The sequence below is a fragment of the Solanum stenotomum genome, chromosome 7, assembly GCF_019186545.1.
Source record: "Solanum stenotomum isolate F172 chromosome 7, ASM1918654v1, whole genome shotgun sequence".
Taxonomy (NCBI): Eukaryota; Viridiplantae; Streptophyta; class Magnoliopsida; order Solanales; family Solanaceae; genus Solanum; species Solanum stenotomum.
The window spans coordinates 59,391,078-59,411,559 of record NC_064288.1 but is presented as its reverse complement, the minus strand read 5'-3'; the positions used below and the strand labels follow the sequence as shown (position 1 = coordinate 59,411,559).

At 35.7% G+C, this 20,482-nt stretch overlaps 1 protein-coding gene across 5 annotated transcripts; it reads right to left on the bottom strand.

Moving 5' to 3' along the window:
• Positions 1-27: 27 nt before the first annotated feature.
• Positions 28-19,938, bottom strand: LOC125870653 (myosin-6-like). 5 transcript variants are annotated; one of them, XM_049551137.1, is made up of 42 exons: positions 19,748-19,938; positions 18,340-18,468; positions 17,741-17,884; positions 16,801-16,946; positions 16,566-16,722; positions 16,308-16,366; positions 16,054-16,213; positions 15,344-15,493; positions 15,134-15,270; positions 14,891-15,037; positions 14,699-14,800; positions 14,276-14,333; positions 14,088-14,189; positions 13,548-13,585; positions 13,300-13,426; positions 13,013-13,183; positions 12,798-12,929; positions 12,609-12,718; positions 12,403-12,463; positions 11,660-11,837; positions 11,256-11,461; positions 10,954-11,073; positions 10,445-10,543; positions 9,073-9,195; positions 8,899-8,988; positions 8,525-8,664; positions 7,894-8,014; positions 7,518-7,657; positions 6,819-6,912; positions 6,688-6,708; positions 6,193-6,315; positions 4,911-5,081; positions 4,594-4,737; positions 2,603-2,785; positions 2,089-2,220; positions 1,940-2,010; positions 1,753-1,852; positions 1,606-1,662; positions 1,300-1,356; positions 909-989; positions 548-645; positions 28-356 (listed from the first exon to the last, which is right to left on the bottom strand). In XM_049551137.1, exons 1-42 carry the CDS (start codon positions 19,748-19,750, stop codon positions 242-244), a joined length of 4,797 nt encoding a protein of 1,598 aa, XP_049407094.1. In that variant the 5' UTR covers positions 19,751-19,938; the 3' UTR covers positions 28-241. The 5 variants fall into 5 exon arrangements, with proteins under 5 accessions (XP_049407094.1, XP_049407093.1, XP_049407096.1 ...); XM_049551136.1 differs by having other exon boundaries at positions 8,899-9,195; XM_049551139.1 differs by lacking the exons at positions 7,894-8,014; positions 8,525-8,664.
• Positions 19,939-20,482: the final 544 nt, after the last annotated feature.

Here is a 20,482-nt window from a genome sequence, read left to right as displayed (position 1 = left end):
TGGAAAATTTCCTCCCTTTTGCCCCCCTTTTCTCCTATCTAAACTAGACCTACAATTTTACAAGAAGACTACAATTGAGCAACTTTACAAGGGGCATTGGATGTTACAGTATAACGAGAAGACGTGTCTGGAAGGAAAATGAATAGGTTGATGGATGTACAATAGTTGGTATTCATGGCGTGGAGACTTGAACGACGTCTTTCCAACAAAACATGCATTTCATGCTAGAGAAACCTCAGCCTTATTCGCGTAAAAATTGGAAGGCTGCATTTTCAAGCAGTTCATTTGCAGGTTTTACACCGGTAAAATCAACGTCCTTGAGGGAACTGTTAATCTCCTCAACAGAGATTGGAATGCTGCATTGGTAGCAAATAGATGAATGACAGAACAGGATCTATTGTCATTTTGACCTATGTTGCTCGGACTCTCAAAAAATGCAGATCCTCTGGAAATGTACTACTTTTGGAGGATACAACATGCACCTGTCGGTATTTTTGAAGAGTCCTAACAACATAGATTTTGATAGCAAATGAGATTAATGAAGTACCTGGAATTATCATCCAATATAAAGTTGTTATCTGCATCATTTGCATTATCTGCATCCTTTGCGTCTTCTTTTTCTTGATCCTTAAAACTGGAAATGACCTGTTCCGAGCAGTATGGTTTAGGATCCGAATGCAGAAAAGTTCAGTTAAAATTTGCCATTGAGAGAGAGAATCATTAAAGCTAAGGTTTAGTGTCCCCGAAAGAAGAAAATAATCAGAAAAACAAACAGTTGGAGGATGTAAGCCAATGTCTTATATTGATATACATTAGTTGACTAGCAGATCGTCTCGAAGGAGCATTTCTTAAACACATAATCAATAGAAGACATTGAATGAAATAAAATAAAAGAAAGGAGGACTTACCTCTGGGGATACACCTTGAGTATTAAAATCTTCATCCCAGTAAAGTGTACATATCCGATACAACTGTTGACTACTCAGAATCTGAAAAGATGATCCCAACAAAAAAAGACGCTAAGTGACAGATGCACAAATGTGACAACATAAATGCCAAGGACTCGTATCGTAGCATGAAAATTAACTTCAATATCTTAACACCATACATAATTCATTTAAGTCCCTATCGATCTATATACACTTCATAAAATTCTCCAATAGGATTCTTTGTTTTAGCACTCAAATAACTAACAAAGGAACACGACTTCCAGAAGTGGCAGCCTGGAACCGCCATGTATTATCAATATTTGTATCTCTAAATTAAGTACAACTAAGAAGACTATGAAGATGAACTTACAGGACAGAGATCAGTTGTTAGATCTTCAGATGTAAGTCTTGACTTCTGATTAATAACCTGTAAAGGAGCTATTTAGATAGGGAAAAATATACGGAAGAGATTAGGTGATAGATAATCTCAAAATGGGAGTTAAATATCCATATATGTGGTGTCACTTGCAAGTAACAGAAAGAGTTTCTGTAAAATCATACTTAAATGTAAGAAGAGCATTATTAGCCTATGAAGCAGAGTGACATTTATCAAAAAAAAAAAAAAAAGGTTCATCTTGATTGATTAACTTTGTTCATTCAAAGAGGAGAAACATACCAAAAATCCAACTGCCTGCCTTGCATGCTTTAATTCATCCAACGAAGAGCCAACGTACTGCGAAGGAAAAGTTAAATATATGTAAATACAGTTCATGATATATTAATCTAGAAACAATATACCCTTACAGTACTAATGATAGAGTACCTCTTCTTTCATATTGCCGCACCAAAGTTCTATTTCTTGCAATCCAGCTTTTACATACTCCCCGTTGCTGAATGTACAACACTCTCTTTGAAGGAGAAGGCTGCAATGATGATTAAATAGAATGGTAAGTGGAGTATCTATGACTTTCTGTCTAATCTTCCTACTATGAGATACAAAAAGAACGTACCTATTGAACAGCTGAACATTTATGTAAGAGAATATCTGGTTCAGAATTCTCTGGACGAAAACTGGATGAACCTGCAAAATATTCATAAGTCCACTCATCAGTTTATGGTAATATTAGCACATCACACTGTTTCCTACAATGAAACTTACATAATTTTCTTTCAGTATACTGAGAAGCCCATTTAGGCTCTCAATTACGCCATCCCACGGAGTGGGTGGAGAAGAACCATCAACGGACTTCCGTGGTGATTGCAAGGAGGCGCCTTTTGATGCTTGAGATGCCTAATTAAGATGGGAAGTGCAAGTATAATTAGAAGTTTGAATATGTGAAGTACAAAGACCATAACCCGAAGAACTTTTGAGTCAAAATACAATTAAGTTATAAGCACAACAGCTTATCACAATTTTTGAGATCCAACAGAATTTTTTTGAAAGGGCCATGAAATCAAGATAAACCAGAATCCTAATCAAAGCAACAGTGAATATGGTGCAGTGAGTTATTAAATGATACAGATGCCCAGAGGACTTACTTGGGAGATATTTTTTTATTAGCAAGCACCAAATGATGTTATTCATATTGGTCAGAATACATACATATATGTACACAACACACACACATATATAAAACATCGTCATAGAACTTCTAGAAAATATGGCGATTTACCTGGATACATGAAGTCAGCAGTGAAGACAGGTCCTTTTTCCAGTTATCTCGAACAATTCCATAAATCTTTTCGACATAAGCACTGAGCTGTAGCTTAAAAAGTAAAGCTGGCTGCTTTGCCTCAACCTGACGTACAGTGTCGAGACCACCAATTGCAAGGTTGACAGATGAAGACCGGAAACTCTAGAGAAATAAATACAATCATTTTATCAATAAATTTTCTAGAGAAATATGCTGGAATTCTGTTATAAGTAACCTGTATATACCTCATTCTAGGATACGAGTAAACCAACTACTAGAAAGTTAGGACACAGGAGGCCACCTAATAAGTAAGTCAATGGTGAAATAAATGTGGGATTGTTTCTTACATAGTGCATCACACCTATATATAAGTGTATATTGTATATCATATTAATCAAATTAGAATCAATATGACTAGTTCTCCTTATTCCTTCCTCATCATTCGAATCTTCATCACTCTATCAGATCCAATTCAATCTGTATGAGAATTTGTAAGTTATTTCCGCTTACTGGTGCGGTGTTACATTAAAATACTTCCTCTTCATCACAGATATTAAGCATGGTACCATTTTCAGATCAGCGCACAGAATATATATACGATTAGTTCATGAACTATAGAAAATCATCCCGCCTAACTGCTATCAACTCCGCCTTCTGAAATCTTCTGATTGTCTGACATCGGTCCTCTAAGGGCTCTCAAAGGTTTATAAGGGTCTTGAACTACTTCACTCATGGCCTTGATGTTTTAGGTTGGAAGCTCATCTTCTTTGACATGGTATCAGAGTAAACCTTTGACAAGCCTATTTGCCATTGGTAAGTCAGAAGTAAAGATCACGTGTGAACTCCAAATATTGGGTTAAACGTGCAAGAGGATGTTGATTTGTTTGTTGTCCCGCATAGGTTATGTAGGGACTTCCAAAGGGATTTATATAAAGGTCTTGGGAAACTCCTCCATAGTTTATCTTGCTTGTATGGTGAATGATTTGGACTGATTTGTATCTTGATCTGTTAGCCATATGTTTCATTCTGTCATCTTATTTGATTTATATGCTTCTTTAATATTATGTGAATCTCTTTTTGCTACCGTTATATTTTTAAGTGCTTGGGTGTTGCTCTTTTGTTGTCATATTGTTCTTGCAATTATGTTCCGATAATTGTTCTCCGAGTGTCAATTGGAAACAACCTCTCTACCTCATAAAGGTAGGGGGTAAGGTCTGAGTACATCCTACCATCCTACCCTCCCCAGACCCCACTTGTGGGATTACACTGGGTATGTTGTTGTCTTAGTTTCCATCTGCTCCAGCTTCACTTCCTCCTCTTCCTTAGCATCAGTTTCTTTTTATTTTGAAGATATCTAAACTTCACTTATGAAGTATGCTTTGTTCCCACAAAACATTGATATTTGCTTTCAATTCAAATCATCCAAAATATACATAAAGGAACTATGTTCCTAACTTTGTCTCTGCTTGTTCCGCAATTTATCTTTAACAACTACTAAGAGCATGCTTCAGCCTTCCATCACCCACTAGACCGACAAGAATCTTACAGTATTACTTTGCAACCTCAAGTGGTTTCACCATTATGAGTTTGATGGGCGCATTCGGTCGTCAAGGACTGGCTCTAACTTAATACATAAGTTAGCAGTGCAATAAATGCACCACCGTATTTTGTATATTGTGTTCCTAGTTTGTTTCTACTTATGAAACAGTTTATGACACATACCAATACAGTTATTTCTCTCTATTTTCTATTTTCCCCCTCAGATCTTCAACATCAATAGTAGCATCAGAGACATGTCCAATTTTGTCAAGTAAAGTAACAGGGAACTCAAATAATAACTGCAGAAACTTTCTATAGAAGTGCTTTCAAATACACAAAGTAATACTGCAAAATATATAGCCAACAGAAACTTTAATTCAATAGTTTTAGGAGCACATTTAATAATAGAGATGAAGAAAGAATCGAAATACCTGTGCCATTCTACCAAAAAATGATGTTGGTTGGGGCGGTCTACTTGGAGCTGAATCAGTAGTTTTCAGTGTATGCTGAAGTAAAAACAACAAAGTTGCACTGTTGGACAGCCAATAAGCCATGTGATTATTGTTTGTCTCATCCTGAAAATTGATATAAAATGAGCATGTGTGTTTATCATTGAGTTAGAGAGACAGCATTTTTGACATAGCAGTACAATACAGGCTAGTGTGTGTATTACACTGATGTTATGACTCGTGAACTCCTACGAACAATACAACATGATTGCTGATTTTGACATGATATTGAAAGTTACCTCTATCGCAGAACCAATCATCTGAATAAGACGATCGAACACGTTAGTTTTTTCTGCTTCAAAGGAATTCCAATTAAGTAGGCATTTGTATATGGTAAATGCTGCCACTGGTTTCCCTTCACTGAACCCTAGATCTTGACCGACACATTTGATAAGAATATCCACACTCTCCTGCAACATAATGTTAAAGAATATATTAGAATAAGTAGACACGGAATCACCACATTCATACACAATAAAGTGGAGGAATATTTCCTGTGCTGATGTATTATGCCTCTGTGAATAAAACTTCTCAAAAACTAGTAGCACAAAATTAGAAAAATAACTATGTTTTTTGTGTTCATGCAGAATAGTATATGCACGAGTTCATCTTTAAGCATTGCATACACACATAAAATCATTTTACTCAGTTCCCAAGGATTAGCTCACTTGGAAAAGGTACAGGGATTTGATGCTTGGGTCACAAGTTCAAGCCTGACGCCAAGATAACTAAGCCTAATATTCAAGTTGAGAAGGGTAGAGGGGAAGGCCTATTATCCCTGAGTTTCCAAGGTAGCGGCTGGTCCTAAAGGTTGGCTACAGCTGGATTTCTCGGTATCAAAAAAGTAATTAAAAAAGCATTCTGCCCAGGGTTTAGGACTAAAAGGGAACTCCAGTGATAAACATATGCAGCTATGTACTTCCGATACTATCTTCTGCAGTAGATTAAAGTTGCAAGGAAGGTAGTTTTCAAGATGCATCAAGAGAAGTTCGGAGTGTGTCAGCACTCTTTATTTGTTCATTTCTTTAGCTGCCATTATGTATTGATTATTTTTAACAAAGAAATAGCCAGTGAACAAGGAAGTACAAGGGATAATACAGGAATGAGGGTGAAGATAAGGAAGAAGAAATATAAAATTGGAAGGATTTGAACGCCCATCTCCCACCAGAGAAGGAAAAAGGTAAGTTGTATCAACCTCTTAGCGACATCAGAGAAAAGAAATTCAATCAGTCCTATATTTTCCCCACTGCTCATCAAATCAAAGATAATGTTTAATCCTGGTTTTTCTTTTGGGAAGATTTTGACTAAGCCATCAACTCGGTATCTGTGAATCTCACTCATACAATAGAGCTCAAACCACAAGCCTTTTAAAATAAATGTTTTTGTGGCATAGCATGTTTTAGGAACTCCAATTTTTGGATATTCTGTTCCATATATTCTCAAAAAGTATTAAATCAGAGAAAGATGGCAAACAGAAGGAAATCTGATTGAAAAATATTTGATCACTTCCTGGGTACATACCCGCTGCCTATCAGCCATGGATCTCCTCATAGACTCTGTACCAAACCATTTTGTTGCTCCAGCATTGGATCTCCTCATTGAATCTGTACCAAACCTTCTTGATGGTACTGCAGCCAGTGGTTCCTGAAAATGGTCATCATGTCAGAACAGACATTATGCAAAGCACCAACATGACTGTTACTCCCTTCATCCCAGTTTATGTGACTGTAATCAAGTGCACACAGTATTTAAGATGTTAATTTAACTTATATGTTAAACTAGTGATAGTGTAAGATAACATTAGAGTATTAGTTGAAATGTTAGTTCGATAGAGAAAACATCATCTCAATATTTAAAACTTGAACACTATGAATTTGAATTCTTGAAAGTAGTGAAAGTTGTCCAGAAATGGAATGGTGTCAAACGCTTTGGGATGTTCTAAAATGACAAGAGTATCATGCAAGTTGAGACAGAGGAAGTATATAACAAAGCACTAAAGGTGAATCCTTCACTTACATGATGACCGTTTTCAGAAGGCTGCAGGAGGAAAACAGAAAAAAGTAAAAAAAAAAAAAAGTGAGGAAATGTACAAGAAAGCTATGAATTTTTTTTTGGCATTTCTATGGTATCAGAGGCAGAGTTTTTACTGCAAAGCGACTTGAAGTTCTTCCAGTTGGTAAATTTAATGCTTGCTGTCGAAGAATCTGCTGGTCTTCTATATCAGAAAGTTTCTCTTCAAGCCTGAGATACAAATGTTAAGTTAAACAAGATATTCAAACTAACTTATTTCACATGATAAAGAATCCTGTATTTTAACTTGTACAAATATTATGGATTCTGTTCAAATTTTGCTTTAACAAGAAGAGAAGCTATAAAAGAAATATTGGAGAACATACAGAAGCAATATACATGGATCCGTCATCTGCTTTAGTCGAACAGATTTGACTAGGTTAAACTACAATTTAAATTTTTACCCAAAAAGTTCAATTTTCATAAAAGCTATAAAGCCTCTAGAACACTGGCTGAGTTGATATTCATGAACCCCAAGTAAACCAGCTGTGGTATTCAATGCAAGTCATAGGCAATCTATGACTTGGTTCTTCGTTAATGTCTGTAGTTACCAATTTGAACTTAACAACTGCTTGATATAACAAGCATTTTTCAAGCTTGATCCACATGTTGGGACATAGGTATGGGTACGACAATAAAATACTGATTGAATTCCAGCTTAAGACTAACAGCTACCATATTTAAATGACATACAAAACCATATTTTGAAAAGAAAAAATAAGATAAGAGGCCAGAGCTGTTGAAGAAACCAAGCCATATATGTAAAACTTTTTAACCTTTGCATGTTAAGCTTCAACTCAATTATCTTAGCTTCTGCATCCAGAGCTTGCTTCAATCGCTCCTCACTTATTTTGCTTGTTTCCTCATATTTTTTCTCTGTTTCATCAATCTTCTTTTCCAATGAGTTAACAAGAACCTGCAACATATATAATAAGCATGTTAAAAGCTAGTTCAATGACTGGATTGTGATAATCACACATTGGAGACTGCAATCCTGGATTTATAATCCTATGAAAGAAAAAAGTGAGCAAGATACAAAAATTAGAAGCAGCAAGAAAACTGGTCCCGACAACAATTTCATCTGGTATTTATTGAAATTCAAGAAGAGCGTCTATTAAGTAGTACATCACAATGTAAATCTAACATCTTCACCTTGAGCTGCTCATTTTCAGCGGTAATCTTGCCCGATACCTCCTGATCTGCAACCTGGAACTCTACTTCTTCCAACAACTTTGTGGCTGCCTCAGGATCCTTCATTAGCAGCTCTTTCGAACTGTGGTTCTCTCAATCAGTAACGAATGAAAAAGATGGGAAAATAAGGATCTAATTGGTGCGAAATTAACTGCAGAACTAACTTAGAACTGTATTGACAATAAAATACCAACAATTGCAAAAGTTATGAGAGGATCTGGATTCAGCGGAGATCAAAATGCAATTTTGGGTCAACTACAGATTAGATTCAATTCAGAGGAAGCTGAGGTGGATTGAAACAATTGAACCACGAATCTGCTAGGAGGTGTATGCAGTTATTTTTAGTAGGTATAATGTATTAAAAATATTAAAACTTAGACCATTCAACTCCACAACTTATTTGGGACTGAGGCGTAGTTGTCATTGTTAGACCATTCAACTATGCGGAACGAAAGATGATATAATAATTGACTTTATGCTTTAGAGAAACTATGATGGATTATCCCAGATTAATACTAAACCATATAAAGGTAGAACAAGTAAAGAAAGACTGTTTCAAACAAAGAAACTGACATGAGTAAAATTTCATTACCTTTGCATGGCATCCTTCAACTGACTTATCTTAGACTCGGCCTCCAGAACTTGCTTCAGTCGCTCATTACTTACTCTGACTGTCTCCTCATATTTTTTCTCTTTTTCATCAATTTCCTTTTCCAATGAGTTAACAAGAACCTGCAACGAATTTGACAAGATACTAAAAGCCAGTTCGACAACTGAATTATGAAAATTATGCATCAGAAGCTGTAATGGATATAATCTTGAGTGAGAAAACAGTGGCTAAAAGAACAAATTTGAAACAACAGAAAAACTTTCCCTGTCAGGATTACTTCATGTACTTCTTGAACTTCAAATAAAGTATCCAATATCCATTAAGTAATACAACAAAGTTAAATCTCACATTCTAACCTTAAGCTGCTCAGTTTCAGCTGTAAGCTTGTTGACCTGAACCTGATCTATAACCTGGACCTCTTGTACAACAGATCCCTGTTCCACGATCTTTGTGGAAGTCGCACGTTCCTCCGTGACCACCTCCTGATCTATAACCTGGGCCTCTTGTATAATGGATCCTTGCTCCACGACCTTTGTTCCAGCCTCACGTTCCTTCTTGAGCAGCTCTTTAGTTTCTTGAAGCTGAAGCCTCATCTCTTCCAATGCAGACTGTAATTTCATTGTTTCCTGGGTTTTAGCTTCCTCAAGCTTGTCCTATATAATATAGTTTCTGTCAGTTACTGTTATAGAAACAAGTTGCTAATACAAAATAGAAACACATTACGTTTTCTGTTAATTTTCAAGGCTTGTTTTACCTTGGTCCAACTCCAAAGTCCAACAATAACAACTTCATAGTGAAATTAATTTTCATCAACAATTCAATCATGTATGCATCATAAGCAAAAACATGTAGATGCTTTCTTTTGATTCAGAAGTTGAGCACTAAGATAGGCGATCACCAGTTCACTAAAATATTCTGTTTCAACAAACAAATTTTTGCAGAGTTTCTGAGTCCTAAACATATAAATCATAACCAAAGCATATTCAGAAAAAGGTTAGACATCATTGTTAGCTATAGAGGAGAACAAAATTATGCCATATATATGATGGGGTACTGGAAAAGATGCACAATGAAAAGTCTACCATTGTGCTTAAACATTGTAGCTCATCATGTTGGAAATATCATGCATCATAGTTCGACATTTGGTCGCAAACAGAAGCCTGCATACCATGATTAAACACTAAGCACCTTACACCATTTCAACCAGCAGCGCCTACAATTTCTGAAATTGTTGACACTAAGCAACTGTCAACAATTTCTCCTCATAATAAACTAGCATCTCTTTATCATTTCCATGTTTGGTTATATTGCATTGCAAAAATAATTCATTCAAAGAATAAAAGTAATTCACCATTGTCTAGGAATTTCTAAATTGGTCATTCTCTTCAGAAAATCTTTTGTGCGAGAATCATTCAACAAAGTTAATTGATATATACTTGTAGAAATGCATATCCCATCCAGGTTCTTAACTTCCATTAGCTATTCTGTGCATTCTTAAATGCTATGAGCTTTCTTCTTTTCAGAAAAGTGATCCTTGAGGTACATCATTTCAAGGAGTATTTTGTTTCTGAGTGAGAATCTGGGAGTGAACCATTAGTTCCTCAGAAGTTTCTAGTGTGTTTTTGCCTTTGATAGGCCTAAGTGATTAAAGCTGCAGTAAATGGAATCTATTTTCAATTCCTTAAGTTTAGGAATACAATTGGATATATGTCTCAATTATCAAGTGTAAGACCTGTAACTCACGGTGATGTGCAGAAAAGATGGGCCTGAACAAATATAAGATGAACTCATTTTCTTTAAACTGAGTGGACGGGACGACATTATAGATAATGAACCTTTTAGAACCTAATTACCAAATATAATACTGGTAGTAATCTTGAAAGTTAAAAGAAACTTATTTACCCTCATGCGCTTCTCCACCTGTAGTCTCTGTGTCAGCTCTTCAACTTCCTTTTCCAGCTTGCTTTTGGCATCTTGGAGAGCTCCAGTTTCTTTAGCTGCCTGAATCAGAAAAGAAAATCAAGACATTTAACACATTTATTAAGGTTTTGAACTCCAACACGTGAAATACCAATCCCAACAATGGCAGATATAGATTTGCAAGTTCAAGATGGGGAAATCTCATGTACTATCCGTGAATTTCGTCAAAGACTCTTAAATCAATTGAATATATAAATTGGCAACCAGCATTCAGCAATTCAAGTACAAGACATGGATATTCATTTATTTAACTTCGACACATTCATGATATTTTCATTGAATGATTCAGAACTAGTTGTTATTCTGTCATAACTTCATACTGGGAGAATAATGATAAATACAAGTTACACAGATCAAGGGGAATAACAAACTAGCATGTCATACAAAAAACTTTGTGACCAATAAAGGCCAGCAGAAAGAGAAGTTCTTACCATCTTTAGCTTCCGTAGTTCTTTGCGGGCCAATTTAGCTCTCCAGGCACATTGTAACACAACTGCTGCTTTCTTCATCCTCCTATAATGCCGCCGTTTCACACATCTCCGCCAATCACTCTATAATCAATATAATCAAGGTAAGAAAAATTACAGCAAAGCGAAGTGTCCGTCAAAACATGTAAAATGGATTAGTTACTTGAATTCTAATTATCATAATGCTGAACCAGATCAGGATAAAAAACTGGCACTACAATGGTATGTAAAAATTCAGAAAAGACAGTACAAAGTCCCTCTATTACCTGGATAAAGATAGCTGCTTTTTTTCGCTTTCTGAATTGAAGCTCATTTCGAGAAGCCATGCCCCGCAGTCCTGCTTGAATGGAAACAGCTGAAACACACAGCAATCCATAAGATCTCCTTGCAATGTACTTGCGTGCATCTTTTTGGATCCTCAGACAGGCAGCTTCCCTCCTCATGCACTCATAGAGAGCCCGTTCGGTCTGGCCTGCATAGGCATCATGAAACTGTTACAGCATTTTTTTATTGCATAAGCAAACCATTAGAGGCATTATTGAATTTAAAGGAAACCAAATCCCAGTGTCATGGAACGGAGTGCACAGGACCCAGGATGTACTCACTGCCAATCTAGCTTTTTATTGGCATGTGGTCATATAACTAATATAGAAATCAAGCAGGTTCATACCCCTACAAACAGCTTGGACTTGGATTGCTGAAACTCGTAACAACAAAAACTTTTTTCGAGCGTAGTATGAGCGAACTTTTCCCTGGATTATGATAGCTGACCTGCCAAGGACCTCATTTCGGCGAGTGTCTAATTCTGCCATTTGACCAGCTCTAAGAAACACTTTTGTTTTACCAACCTGAAATTATGTAATACCAGATAGAATGACCGTCACAAGTAAAACTTTATAAACTTAAACAGAAGTCAGAATCATACCAACAGATGATACAAAATTGAACAATGTAATACAAACAAAAATCTGATGTAACAAGAAAGTAGGAATCCTAGATTACAGGTTTCCCACAAGATTCTCAACTAAATGCAGAAACTAAATGACCAAATACTCCAATTAAAAAGAAAAACGGCGCTGAACTTTCTGAGCAGAAGGAATAAGCACGATTTCGAGTTGTCCTAATTCTGGGGAAGGATCTCAAAGATCCTGAATGGGCTAAGAAACTGTTCTTAGACTAGGAGTCCGGGATTTTATTTGTTTCTAGATTAGAGAGATTCTATATTAGTTTAGGTAGGTAATTTATTTGTAATTTCTTGCCTAAAGGAAAGAAGAACAGGGAGATATTTTACTGATTGTTTCTTGATTTCTTGCTGAAGTATTCAGCACAAAAACATAATCTCTCTTTAATAGATAATTCTTAATGATTTTTCTACTTATGATTAACCACTACCAGAAGAACGACAACCAGTACCTGATAACCTTTGAGGCCAGATTTCTCTAAAAGTCTTCCGCAAGCAGCAACCTCGTCAATTCTATCAAGGAGAAGACTAACATGAGAGAAGAAATGTGAAAGAAAGCATGGCGAGAAAATTTCTAAATGTTAACAGACCAAAGAAAGAAATGGATAGAAACCTTGAAAACTCTTTGAATTGTGCTAATTTCTAATACAAATAATACCTTCCATTTAAAACTTCAGGAGCAAGGACCTTAAACCGACTTAAGAATTCATCAAATGGTTTTCGAGTAGGAAAGCCAGCACAACTGATCCGAATAGCCTCCAGAACTCCCTAGAAAAGATTTAGTTGTGAAGCACCCAGTTTTGCAGAGACAGTATAATTTGTAATAGACAGAGTTGTTAAAGAGTACCCCACAACGAAGCTGCTGGAGTACATTTTGATTCTCAAAAATTTCTGGCTTCAAAAGATTATTTGGCTTCACGCAACGAACATAATGAGGCTCTGTGGCATTAAGTGTCTCAAGCAATGATTGCAATTGTTGCTACATCAGGTACAGGGTAAGATATTTCAGAGGCATGAAGCAATAATTTAAAAAGGTTGATCAAAGGCTAGAGGAAAACATACTTTAAATCGAGCACCAATAGAGGAGAACTTGGTATGTTTAGAAGAATCTTCAGGTAAAGGTGGAAACAAGCCAGAAACAAAGGGGCACTTAGAAGCAATAAGTGTTGCTTGGTGCTCTGGAACGACATAATCCTTGTTCTTATCCAAAAAGAACTCAGTTTGGTACGTGACCTGACATGAAAGAAGTCGAAACAACTTTGAGCGACACTTGCTTTTCTAGGTAATAATTGCATAACCCTCATTCTGTGATGTAAAAGATATCTTGAAGAACTAGTTTCCGTACTTACATCACCAGCGTAGTGGCAAACAGTAAAATCCGTCCGAGACAACTTTGGCTTGCTGAACCGCTTATGATCTTTAAAAGTCTGATATAGCTTCTCAGCGAAAGTCTCATGTGTTGATCTTGGGAACATACTGACAGAAGAGCCACATAAGTAGTAAACACCACAGCCAATGAGTTTTGTGATTAATTTTGACAATTATACCAAGAGAAAGAAAAATTAGAGTAAATTAAAGAATTGAAGTGCCTGCATACCAAGCCTCATCAAGAAGAGCAATAATCCCCCCAGGTTTCTGAAAGAAACGAAGTATTCAGAACATAAGCATGGCAAAATGGAACCAAAACATATCAATACATCAACAACAACAACATACCCAGTGAAATCCACTATGTGGGGTCTGGGGAGGGTACGCAGACCTTACCCCTACCTCGTGGAGGTAGAGAGGCTGTTTCCAAAAGACCCTTGGCTCAAGTGCAACCAAAGCATATCAATAAAATTTAAAATCTATGACATCACAGAAAAATGATGATAAAAGCACACATATTGTTTTCCTTTTTTACCAGAATAACTGTGGAGGAAAGAAGTGCATCAAATAGTAATGTAACCACCATAAGACAATTTGACATGCATTGATGATTAAATATAATTGGTAGAAAGATCTACTTTGTATAGAACTCTTTATCTGTATACACTTGTATATGCTCTTGTCCCATTTTCTGCCAATAAATCTTACTCTGTACATTTTTTCGAGAAAAGTCAAAGATGGTGATAAAATATTTCATGATCTACATCACCTTTTCTATAAGATCAAGAATATCTTGGTTATCAATGAACTCTATGTAACTCCAGTCAATTTCCTCCTTGGTATACTCTTCTTGCTCCATCTTGAAAACATGCTGGCAAAGGGAACAATAAAAGGTTTTAGTATTTATATTAACATTTCTCAGCTATGAGAGACTATCAAATGAATGACTACACAAACCTGGTTGAAATGTTGCTGCAGTTTTTCGTTGGTCAAATTAATGCAAAATTGCTCAAAACTGCATAGAAGAAATCAATAATCATAACCAAAGAAAGAGCACCAAAAAGCAAATTGAATATACTAGCACGAATACTTTTTAAGGCTACTCATCTAAATGTGAACTCAACACCTAAAGTGCTTTAAGAATCAGAATGTGTGTATAGGCAGCAATAAATATAGCAGGCACAATAAACCGTATCCAAGATAAATCCGGTAAAAGAGGCAGATGTTGATAGAGAAAAAAATTATGGTTAAGTTGGATCAGAGAGGAAAATGAACATTCAATTCCAAAAATCCAAAATGGCAGAACAGAACTTTCATCCAGCACTCTGCAAGAACTTAACCTCTGTGAATGATGAAAACAAAAGCATACCGGTTAAGCACCTGTTTGTCTTGAAACTCTCAAATCCATAGATATCTAGAACACCAATTGAGAGAATTGAATCGGGATCTTGGCCAATAGAGTTATTGATCTTGTTCACTATCCTGAACAATAATACAATATTTGTCTTGGGTCAAATATGTTTGGTACAACTAAACAAGCAATAAAACTTAATCACCCTGAATTCAACTAACCAATCAAACAATCTTGAGTAAACTATCTTGGCTAGAGCATCTCTACTGAGAGCTGCAGCTTCTGGATCAAGGGACTTTGTAATGGTCTCATCACGAGTGAACATGACACGTTTGCACATGGAGTCCTCAAGGGACTTCTCATCACACCTAAACAAGATTTCACCAAAATGAAATTTACTTCTTCTTCAAAAAAAAAAGGAATGCAAGGGTATCTGGAGACTATAAATAGAAGAAACCACTTACATGAATAGTTCAGCTGCAATCTTTAGATGGAACCGAGACTTATCATCCTTAGGTTCCGAAGCATCAGTTTCTGTTCCCTTTGCAAATTCAATGTTTCCCAAGTGAAGAATTGCAGCCACTACTCTAAAAATAGCATCCTGCAGTTGAATATTAAAACTAGAGACTCTCATGAAGTAACCCATGTATCGAAGAATGCAGTGATGCTAATACCTGCTCGTCGTGACTTATCCCAACAACATCCATGGCTTTCCTTGTTGCCAGGTATTCCTCTGACTCGTCCACTCCAGCTAGTTCAAAAAAATTTGATTGGTTCAGATAATGAAATGTCCTTGGGTTCCCTACTTTATATTTTTCAACATCCTGCAAGAAAAGAGAAGGAAAGAAAACAAGTAGCTCCAACTTAGAACAACATTGTATGATCCTAACTTGTTGAACTATGTGATAGCTCATCTAGATGCTTATATGGTTTAACTTTTAAGAGTCACATTTATTTATTTAATAAGCTCTGACATATTGTTATGGAATATGTTCAGACAATAATATTCTATGGTCTTTATAGTAGTAGCGGCATCAACATCTAGTCCTTAAATTGAAAAAGTAGACCATAGCAGCTAATGCTACGGCTTCTGCGGTCATACCACACTAGGTCTATTGTACATAACTTTACTTTGTATTATTGCAAGAGGATGCATCCACATTGCTTACTTTGTAATTCTTCAAAAATAAGAAGTAAATAAATAAATGAAAAAACAAAAAACTTCTCTTTTCTTTGTTAACATATTAACGGTGCTTAATTAGAAAATAGAAAAATTGCATCCAGAGGAGCAAGCAATAAGAATGATGTAAATCCTAATACAGGTAAAGTGATCCCCAAATACTAGAAGAAAGCATTTGCAAACATAAAGGCACAGTGAAATTACCTGAGGTGGCGCAGCACAAAGCAAATAGAAACAGTGATAATTTCTCTCAGGATCAGAAACTTGACAAACACGGGATCGTTCCAGCAGATATGTTTTGATGGCAGCACCAGATATCCTCCCCCTTTTATCAAACTGGAGCTCCACAAACTTACCGAAACGACTGCCAAAATACATGTTGGTGAAGCAAAATTCATAAGTTAAACAGAATGTACAATATGAATAGGAATATGCATCTAAGTTTCTGGTCTCCTCACCTTGAGTTGTTGTTTCTGACTGTCTTAGCATTACCGAAAGCTTCTAAAACTGGATTTGACTGAATCAAGCAAAAGTTAAAAATGTACATACATCCAGAAATGTTTTGAGGTATAGCTGATTGATTGATTGATCCATATTTATTTTGAACAGATTTTATAAAGTCAATCTTGACAAGAAAGTGGCTATCTCAAGATTCCAACAGCAAAATTAATTGAAACAAAGTCGAGCAGAGAAAATTTACCAAAAGTTAACCATACCTCAAGGACTTGCTGCTCCACGCTCCTTCCCTCAGCTGCAGCTCGTCCTCCCATATACGCAAGATATTGCATAAGCATTTTTGTGCTTTCTGTCTTGCCTGCTCCACTCTCTCCACTTACCAAAATTGACTGGCTTATCCCCTCATGAATCATCTGCCTGCATTCAGAAGCACAATGTTAAAGATTATATAGTTAGTTAATATTTTGAAAGCCACTCGAAAAACATGAATCTTGCCTGTAAGCAGAATCAGCAACAGCAAAAGGATGAGGGGGCAGCTCCCCAAGTGCAACTCCTTTGTACTGTTCCATCACACTTTTAGCATATAAATGGGGTAACCGCTTGAAGGGATTCACAGCAATCAAGATACTCCCAGTGTAAGTCTGAATGCATCCAATCATATCTTAGCTTTCTCGACCAGTTTATTCAAGATATTACAAAGAAAAAAACTTAAGGGATTGTTTGATTGAAAGGATTAGCAAAAATTATCCCAAAAAAAAATCTTGCATAAAATAATACAACGTTTGGCCGGAGGAATTAGAAAATAATCTATGCATAATTAATCAGCATTTGATTGTTATATTATCCCCGACATAACTAGCATAACATTTTCTCGACAGTATTAAATAATATTTGCAGTGAGTTTATATGGAACTTATGTATTATTTTATGTTAGATAGAAAGAGGAATAAGAACAGGTAATTAGCAACATGTCCATAAAAGTACTTGAAACAAAAATTCCTTAAAGTAAGTAGTCCCTAGATAATATGTCATGTATTATAATTCACCGCATGCAACTGCAACATTATTACTCATCGCATAAAATTCCTTCATTATTATTCCATGTATAAAGAATCTCTGCATTATAATCCTCACATAACTAGTATGTGAACCAAAGAGCCCTTCTAATGTGGAACAAGAATGTGTATTAACATACAGAGAAAAATTATATCAAGACAAAAGTTCCCTTTAAGTAAACAGTCCCTATATAACACTCTCTATATTATTTTCTGGCATCAACCCTTTCATTATTATTCAATGCTTAAACAGTCGCTACTTTATAGTTCCCCGGATAACTAGCATGAACCAAAAAACCTTAATGCCAGAAAATTATCAAGATAAAAAAAGAAATACAGTTGATTAGAAAAATGCATAAGAATCGTCCTTAAAGTCTTACATATATTTCATTCATGTCATATCGACTTCGCAAATTCTGCAATACTCCTGGTTCATGCAGATAAGAAAGTTTTGTCATATCATCCACGCCACAAGAAGGCGCGTCAGTATCTCTTGCGTACACATTGGATAGATTCGCCGTAACCTACAAAGGAAATTCAGGGAGGTTTTTCAAACACATTCAGATACCAGAAAAAATGAAAGATGTAATCCAGAGTTCGGTAGCAAGCATGCTGCAAACACTAAAAATGGACACCATTTTTAACTCATAAAGGCTTTTCCAAAAAGCTCTATACAAACAACATAGTGAACAGACCTTCACTCAGTATAACCATATCTAATCTTGCTAATAATATTGCCTGTTGCAGCAAGAATTTTTCTTCTGAGATAAAAAAAATTAACTACGATAGTAGTTTTTGTAGCTGGAAACAAGAAGACATAATCACATTATCATTTAACTATTCTCCATAGGCACCAACCACGTTGATTAAACACAATACAGATAAAACAGAATATTAAAGCTTAAAAGCCAATGAAAAAGGAACTCTGAATGATAAATAATAGTAAGCCAATTAAGGCGTATACTAGTGTAAAACTTACCGTCTTCTCTGAGTTGCAGTCCACTGTGATCTCTTCCCCATTGATTTCAACAACGACCCCATCTAGCCAAGCTACCTCTGGATCCTCAACCCATACATGAGATCCAACCACAACACTGGCAGAAACACTCTGTACAACATTTAGAATTGTGGAAGTCTCAGTCACAGCATCAAAATCATTTGTGCCTTATAAAGAACGATGCACGTTGAAAGTATGATGTATATACTAGAGAGGAGATTTCATAAGCAAAAAGAACAAAAGAACATGACATAGAATCAGAAAAGAAAAGAAGATAAGAGACATCAAATATACTACACATGGAATCTAAATTTGTCTACATATTTTACTCTTGAATAAGCCAATTTGACTCCCAGTAATATATGCTAATGATTTAAAAGCTGAAAGATGAAGCGTCTACTAAGGTCAGTCTAATGGAATCTTGTTTACATAGTTTATTTATTAGGCCTGGAGAAAAAAATACTTTGCAGAGAGTAAAGCCAAAACACATACATATACTTCTATTTTGTTTCAAAATAGAAACTTCAGGGATAGCTGCTTTAAGCTTTCAAAAAGCTCTAACTTGGAGGTGCATATGCAGCACTCAACAGTTGAAAGTGAAAAAAATCTTCCCTGAGTGATGAAAGTTTGGTTGCTTATGCACTCATTAGTCAATAAACAATATGGACAAGGCCAAGTTAAAATACATGTACACCTTCATGGGGACAGCTATAAAACTACCACTCTCTTATAATAAATCTTAACCTGTTGAAAAATATGTTCTATTTCCCTCCCATGAAAATGTATGAAACTAGATAATAGCAACAAACTATATGGCTATTGTATCCAAACGGATAAGCCAAAGTTGTTCAAGTGCCTAACACGTGGAAATTCTTCTTGATACTTAGTGAAGACGAGTATTGAACCATGTCGAATTATGTACTCATCTCGTCTAAAAGCTTAAGTTGTTAGCCGAGACGGACCTAGGTAAGGCCAAGGGTTCATCCAAAACCTCTTCGGCGAAAAATTACATTGTTTATACATGGTTAAAATTATATTTTATGTATATATAGTAGATGTTGAACCTCTTTGGTTTCTTCCTGTGTTCACTTTTCATAGTTTGAACCCTTAATAAGAAAAATCCTACCTTCGCCACCAGTTGTTAGAACACATATATGCACTTAATTATACCTCACCATTATGCTATCAAGAAGCAATAATAACCCTTCACAAGAACAACACATAGTTTAGCTAAAACAAAATTTACCACCTTTCTATACTCCTTCAAGAGAAAACAATACTCATACAATCCAACCACAACTGTCAACTATTTCAAGAAAAGCTCAAAACTTTAAGCAAAACCCGACATGCAAACTAAAGAAATTCTTCAAAGAATTCAAGAATGCCATACCATTTCTCAAGAAACACAATGGAGACCTATCAAGACTCCAACTTTTCCCTTCAAATTCACAACCCCACAAAAACCATTGATATATTATCCTTTAAAACACCCATAATGCACCTCATTATGTAATAAATACCCCAAAATGCCTTTAAAGGTGTGACCTTTGGCCTTCTCTTCAACAAAAATCCAAGAAAATGTAATAAAAAGGATAAGAAATTGAAAGGGTAAGGGTTTAGAAATGAAAAATGGGAAAGAAAAATGAGTAAGGGGTATGAAATCAATCAGTCAATATTTTGTTTTCTGTTCTTCTCACAAAAATATGAATGAAAAGGAAAAGAAAACAACCCCTTTTGTAAATCTTCCCTTTTCCTTTTCCTTTTCCTATGAAAAATGGTTGTTTTTCTCTCTTTTCACAATGCCAATGATTGTGCTGTATTAATGTTTTGTTCAGGAATTTTGTTTTGAGGTTTCTAAGGTTGGTTACTTCTGTTCACGTCAAAATGCAGGGAGAATCCACAACACGAATGTGTCTAAGGAGAGAGAGACCAATTTTTTTTCAAAATTCCCATAATGCCCTTTTGTCTTTGTTGTATTTGCATATTGTTCAATCCCGTATATATTTATTTATTACATAAATTTTACATAAATCTCATAGTGTTAAGAGCTGATTATATTTTATCTCTATTCTTTTCCAAATTACATAAGTACTTTTAAATTGGGAAAAAGGACAAATATACCTTT

Bases quoted from the DNA above. Each gene is read 5' to 3' on its own strand.
- LOC125870653 (XM_049551136.1), bottom strand. The intron at 6,913-7,517 runs GTTAAAAAGTTT...TTTGTATCTCAG, and splicing joins TTGAAGCTTAACATGCAAAG to GCTTGAAGAGAAACTTTCTG. The intron at 2,786-4,593 runs GTATTTCGATTC...TTATTTCTCTAG, and splicing joins TTTTTGGTAGAATGGCACAG to AGTTTCCGGTCTTCATCTGT.